The 6,675-nt window shown below is 42.6% G+C and overlaps 1 protein-coding gene across 1 annotated transcript; it reads right to left on the bottom strand.

Moving 5' to 3' along the window:
- Positions 1–74: 74 nt before the first annotated feature.
- Positions 75–5,887, bottom strand: LOC122871842 (growth/differentiation factor 8-like). The gene is made up of 3 exons (XM_044187288.1): positions 5,560–5,887; positions 3,755–4,125; positions 75–3,053 (listed from the first exon to the last, which is right to left on the bottom strand). Exons 1-3 carry the CDS (start codon positions 5,885–5,887, stop codon positions 2,673–2,675), a joined length of 1,080 nt encoding a protein of 359 aa, XP_044043223.1. The 3' UTR covers positions 75–2,672.
- Positions 5,888–6,675: the final 788 nt, after the last annotated feature.

Raw genomic sequence — 6,675 nt, 5'->3', positions numbered from 1 at the left:
CCTGTGTGAAGCAGTTTTCACACAGCACTGATAACCAGGGGAGAAATAAAAAAAACAGCTTTAAAGGACCATCCTTGTGTTTAAAACTGCTTAAACTTTATTAGCACATACTTTACATTACTGCTGACCATTTTCCAACGCACACAATCACTGATTTCAGTCGATTTCGGCAATATTTTGTGAGAAAATCAACTTGCAGAAACTTGAAACATCCTTGAAATATGTTAGCGATCACAGTGAACAACGTGACACTTACAGCGCGGCCTTTATTAGTGATAATGTGACGTTATAGGTAAATGCAAGAAGTGCTCCTAAACTGTTGGTGCTTTCAAAGACACAAAGATGCAGTGAAGATAATCTCAGAGCTGTTTTTACCCTTTTTCAAGTGATGCCAATGTGTTTACTCATTGTCTTCAGGGTCAGATTTCATTTGTCGGCGTGTCCCTCAATGCACCATCCCATCTCTCCTTCACGTTCAGAACAACAACTGACCACAAATGCAGCAACGTGGCCTGATGTTTTGCTTACTTACGTTGTGTGTGTGTGTGTGTGTGTGCACATATACTTGTTGTAGGAGAACATTTTAACTCTAACAATCAAATCATCCTCGTTTAGAGATAAACAGCAACAAACTTGGCAAACGTTCAGCTTCAGTCTCAGCCGTAAGAAACGCAAGATACAACAAATATCCATCCAAGTCAATAGCTTTCTTTAAAGGCATTTATCCTCAGATTTCTTATGGTGACAGAACATATCAAAAACATCCACAGTGACATTTTATTTAGTAATTTTATTGAGATTTAAAATCTCACGAAGTGGAATAATCCTACTTTCTTGCACTTTTATAGAGATGAACGTAACGAAACTGCTCAACGAAAGCAAACCGATGTGCACCAAATAACTTGGATGGACATTTTGTTTACTGCAGAATCACAAACGTGGCGCTGTGTCACTCGTGGACTTTCTGTTCCAACAGCAGAACAAAGACTTTTGGGTCAGAAACCCCCCGTGAAGCACAACAACAGTCAGGACATCTGTACTCGGCTTCAAATCGAGATCAAACCTCCCTCTGAGAGTTCCTGCCCTCACGTTGTAATTGGCTGATGGATCCAAAACTTCCCTCTAGACAAAGGCTGGTTCTGATTTTCTTGAGGTTTTTGCTCCGTGGAAGGGAGGTTATAGTTCCTCCACTGAGCCGTCTGAGTTCAGAGGTCAGCGGTGTTGGTGTGGAGCCATGAAAATCTAATTTATTACTGCTTCCTAACTGCATAAAAGTCTTAGTTTTTTACCGTCTATAAACCAGTATGACTGACAGCGTTGAAGGGCCTTCAGCTGCAGTCCTTCTGATGTCCAGATGCTGATTATAACAGGAAAATCAGGAATATTACTGCGTCTACAAGAGGATATAAAGATTTCCTGTGGCTGTGAAACCTTTATATTTGACCACTAGTAGCTCAGTGTGTTTATATGAGCAGGTCCTCATCTTGTTTGTAGATTACGCTCTTCTAGTTTATTTTATTTCATTTATTTGTACAATGTTAAACATAAAATGTTACTATTTGATGTCTTGTACCAACACCCCCTAAAATCTGTGTTTCTGGCGACCTCCGGTGGTTTAACTTTGCATCCCGCTGCGGTGATGTAGACGTGTACTCCAGGGCGTGTCGGTACGCTGTGACATCACTGCTAGGTGTTTTTACAGGGGCAACAAAGCACGCGTCAGAGGTGAAACAGACTTTTAGCCACTTTTAGGGCAGTTAAGTTACTCTTTATCCTGCAAATGTGTTGACAGAAGATGAAGGAAAATATTATTAAAAATGCATTCAACTTTTAAGCTCATAATACTGACAAACTGATTGACTTTTCATGTTTACAATATGCCACACAATCCACCACAAAGAACGCACAATTGACAGAATAAAAATCACAACACACCTGCAACAACGTCCTTAAAAACAGTGTCTTTCTCTCTCGCGTCACTGTGATGCTCTTGAGAGCAGATCACAGCGAGGAGTTTGCAAACAAGCTTTGAGACAGGGAAGGGCGATCTGTCAGCTCAGAGTCATTAGGTTCATGTTTTTCAAAATAAAGGCGCACGTGGAACAGACGCCCAGCAGAGTTTGTTCTGGTCAAGGCCGAAATCAGGACACGTTTTCATAAAACAGGAGGACAGGAAGCAGCAGGAGTCTATCTGTCTATCTATACAAGTTACTGAGTCTTAAAGTCAAATGATAGTATTTTCTGTAAAGGAAAGTTAATATTCAAGAAAGTTCCTGACATTTGTACCAGAAACCAGCAGATAAAGAAGCTATAACCTCCGTTTCACTGTGACTTAAATATTATTGCAAAAGTTTAGATTATTTAGGAATTTCTGTGATCTCTGTTGTGCCTTTTATGACCTTTAGTTGGTACTAATATCTGTTTCTGTTATGTTTGGTCTCACAATCTAATTTTTGTTATGTTTTTTATTTGTATTTGGATAAAAGCACGAAAGTATGAAACTAAAAACAGCTTTGGGAGTCCTGTCCTTGAAAATACTCGTTGCATCTCTTTCGCAGATGGGATGTTATGCTTCTTTTCAGGAACTACTGGGTTTAAGTTTAGATTTTTAACAAAATATCGAACTTTTGCATTTTGCTGAAAACAAAGCTTCTGTGATTGAGCCGATGTCCTCAGGAGCAGCCGCAGTGGTCGACCACCATGGACGGGATCTTTCCGTAGATGATCTGCTCCTTGCGGTTGAAGTAGAGCATGTTGATGGGCGACATCTTGGTGGGCGTGCAGCAGGGCCCCGCGGTGCCCCGCGGGTTGGCCTTGTTCACCAGGTGTGCGTGCGGGTACTGCTGCAGGTGCATGAACTCGCACTCCCCCGAGCAGTAGTTGGCCCGGTAGCGTTTGGGCGCGATGATCCAGTCCCAGCCGAACTCCTCGAAGTCGACGGTGAGCGGGTAGCGGCAGCAGCGGGTTTCCGCAGACTCCTCGTCGCAGTTGAGGCCCGAGTCACGGCGGGATCTCTTGGGGCTGTCGAGGATCTTCACTTCGATGAACGGTTGCTGGAAAGGAATTGAAAATGATCTGACAATGCAACGGACAAATCACCTGCTGACTTTTGGGCGAAAAACATTACAGACTTTACTGACGATGCAGGATTTCTTCCCTCCACTGGGGGTCGCCAGAGTGCAAGTTTACAAATGTAGTTTTAAATAATTTGCACAATAAATGCGGAGAGAAACTGACAATAATAATGAACAGTAGACAAGTCACCCCTCGATGAATAATACAGAGCTGCAGTTTAGGAATAACATACAAGCAATCAAGTAGATGTGAACACGCCACCCTTTGAGCAAAGTCATTTGTACTCAATGTAAAACAAATGTTTTCTTGTCGAATCCAGCATTTTATTTGTGTAACTACAAATTTCCTGTGAAATTAGCGTCCCCTTCTTCATACATGGATAACGGCCTTAGCTCGATTGGGTTGTCGATGATCAGACACAAACCTTGATTTTCTAGTTTTTGAATGGTGGCTTAAAGTTGACCTCGAACAAGTCCTTAAACCCAAATCTGCAAAAATGTAGCCAGATTGACAGATCGAACTTCTAACTGTGTTTAAAGAACCGAGTTAACTGGATGATCATCTTCGCTGGATAACATAGCCTGGATTAGTTGAGCCAGATTTGAAGAACGAGGTTTAATACCGATAATATGTTAAAAGTGCTTTTTAAGTTGTAAGTTAATAATCTGACTGCGCTCACCAGTCCTTCCTCTCCAGGCTCTGCTGAGGTGACGGCCAAATCGTTCCCGTTGGAGTCATAGGCGTTGATCTCGATCCCGTAGTTGGTCTCCGGCTGACGCAGCCAGGCCTGCAGCAGAGACTTGATGTCAATGCTCTGCCAGGAGCCGGAGCCGGCTTCGGTGTCGATCTTCAGGGAGCGGACTCTGACTCGGGTGCTGTTTCCCTCCTTCCCGGGCTTGAGGCGGGAGATCTGCAGGAAGACGGTGGTGACCATGTCGGCCGGCCGCAGGTGAACCCACAGCTGAGCGCGCAGGATGTTTTTGGGTTGGATCTTCGGACTGAGGCTGAACAGGCAACAGGAGGACAACTCGTCCTGGGTGATCGGATTAGCTGGAAGAAATCATTAAAATGTTAAATTATCTTTTGTCTAGTCGACTGTTCTGCTTGTCAAACACAAGAGCAAAATGTGTCAAAACTACTGAACAGATTAGCATGAAATTTGCTGTAAATATTTATGATCCCCAGAGGATGAACCCTGATTATTTTGGTGACGCTCTGACCTTTCCTCTAGCAGCAGCATCAGGACAACATTTACCTTCCATCAACACTCATTTCCATTATATCTTGGCCCGATTTCCTTCAAATTCGTTGAGGGTTTTGGCCCCAGAAGATTGAATCCTAACGTTCCAAGCGACCCCATGACCTTTCCTCTAGCGCCACCATCAGCCCACATAAGCCACTTGTAGGCTGCACAAGGAAGATCTAAATCTGGGCAGATCACCAGGTAATTCACTGAGCATCTTGTACAATCTGTGAGTTTTTATTTTGCACCGCCCTCGGGACAAAAGGTCAGCGCTGCACACGTGATGACTCGTGATGTAAGTGTCAGGTTTGTGTGCTTCTTCGGGGGAAATTTGTGGATTCAAAATGCTGCAGGTATCAGCAGTTCTGCGGTCTGACAGAGCTGGTTTTCTGTTACTGGAGCATCTGTTACTCCCACTATAGTTATTTGAAAGGCTGTGACCGTTCCAAAATGTAGACAAGAGTGTATTTATGTTTATGCGAGCGTGAGTTTGTGAGGATTGTCCCAGTAGCCGTCACTGCTCTTACTGGTTTTACCTCACTGGTCTGTTTTATCTAATAGTTAGTTATAACAGTTGGCTACGGAAGAGGATTAGGGCCACATGTGAACAATGTATTTGGCAATTTAATATTTAGATACACAAAGATTGTCAAACACACGTTTTGTTGTGAAAAGCTGTGCTGTTTTGATATTAATTGAATAATATGACACATTACCAACAGTCACAACATGTAAAAACTGGATTGTGTGACTTTAATTTACAAAGATACACACTTTTACACAGCGCGCAAAAGGTTGCTGGATAATAAATATCCATCATTCTTCTTCAACTACTGGCATGAAAGTTCAGCACCTGTTATTACTTAACCCAAGTGAAATATTTTCTTATAAACTAATTTATTTAATTTGCAGAAAGATTTATGTTTCTCCAAAAACTACTTTATGGATTTTAAATACTAAAATCTCTCCAAAATCTAAACGCTGTGTGTAATTTGGATTAAAACACAACACAACACTTTGAAGAGTGATTATATTCTAAGGGATTTAAATAATTATACATGTCTACATGGTCTTCTGTCTCCTGTTTTCTGCGCGGATACTTGGAAACAAACTTTACGCACAGGATTTGTGCACAGATCACACGCTTCTTCTTTTACGCACGACGTTCAGAACAACAACAACAACAACAACAACAACAACAAAAAGACAGAACACGTTTTTTTTTGGTTTGGTTTAGTTACGCTTGGTGGCCATGGTGATGATGGTCTCCGTGGTGGCGTGGTCCTCCTCCTCCACCCGCGGGTCGTACTGGTCCAGGAGCTGCGTCAGAGGAGGCGCTTTGGGGAGCAGCTGGCGGATCATGTCCCGGCTGATGTTGGGAGCCTGCTCGAGCCGCAGGATGCTGAGGATCTGGGACTTGATGCTGTGGAGCCTCATCTGCTTGCTGTGCTCCCGGAAGTCGCAGGCCGAGCACTGCTCTCCGCTGTCCGCCAGCAGCTTGGAGGTCTGGTTCATCTCCATGGAAAAGCTCGCGGAGAAGAAGACGGCCAGGCCGAGGAAGAGGAGCATCCTGGAGAGAAGAAGAGGTCAGTGCGGTGTCGCTGTCTGATATGAATCTGTCCCCGGGCCGCAGGACTTTATGATTGGCTGCTAGGACGATGTTTTTTTTTCATAAGAAGGGAGATTTAAAGAGGTAGCAAGATTTTATGATCAATACTGCATTCATTAAATGAAACCTTGTTAATGTCTTAATTTCACAACTGATTTCACGTTTTCTGAAAGTATGACAGACAAAAGACTCTCTAAATGTTATTCGTTTAGTTTTATAATGACTTTAAGCAGCAGATAGATGTTATTGATACTTCTTAGGCATTTCCGATGCTCGTTTTATTCTTTACTTCAAGAAATACAGCGTTCAGAGCGAAGTCAGCAGGTGGGTTTGGTTAATTCACCTGGACAACACGTCGAACCCTGTAAAATAGACCAACTGGACTTTTGTTTTAATGGCATTTAAACATTGTTTACTAATAAATAAATAAATAAAAAACAGAGTTTGTTTTCATGTAAAAAGTGCAAGGCAAGAAATAAAGAAGGTAAAGAGCCAAACTTAGTTTTGTTTCATGTAATAACTGTAGAGTCTGTGTGTGTTGCAGCCAGAGACTCAGTTTCACTTGCAGCGACTTTATTTCTCCACTTTACGACAAAAACAAAGGAGCTTGTGTTCGTTTTCTCTGCTGCCACAAACTGCAGCGAATAACCAAAACAAGCATTGTTCTTCTTGAATTTCCAGACAAAAGCACCACCAGGTGGCAGCACATTCACAAACATCACAGCTGCATGAACATTGCAGCCTATAA

The sequence above is a fragment of the Siniperca chuatsi genome, linkage group LG24 (genome assembly GCF_020085105.1).
Source record: "Siniperca chuatsi isolate FFG_IHB_CAS linkage group LG24, ASM2008510v1, whole genome shotgun sequence".
In the NCBI taxonomy this organism is placed as follows: Eukaryota; Metazoa; Chordata; class Actinopteri; order Centrarchiformes; family Sinipercidae; genus Siniperca; species Siniperca chuatsi.
The sequence above is the reverse complement of the archived record's forward strand: the minus strand, read 5'-3'. Positions and strand labels throughout refer to the sequence as shown.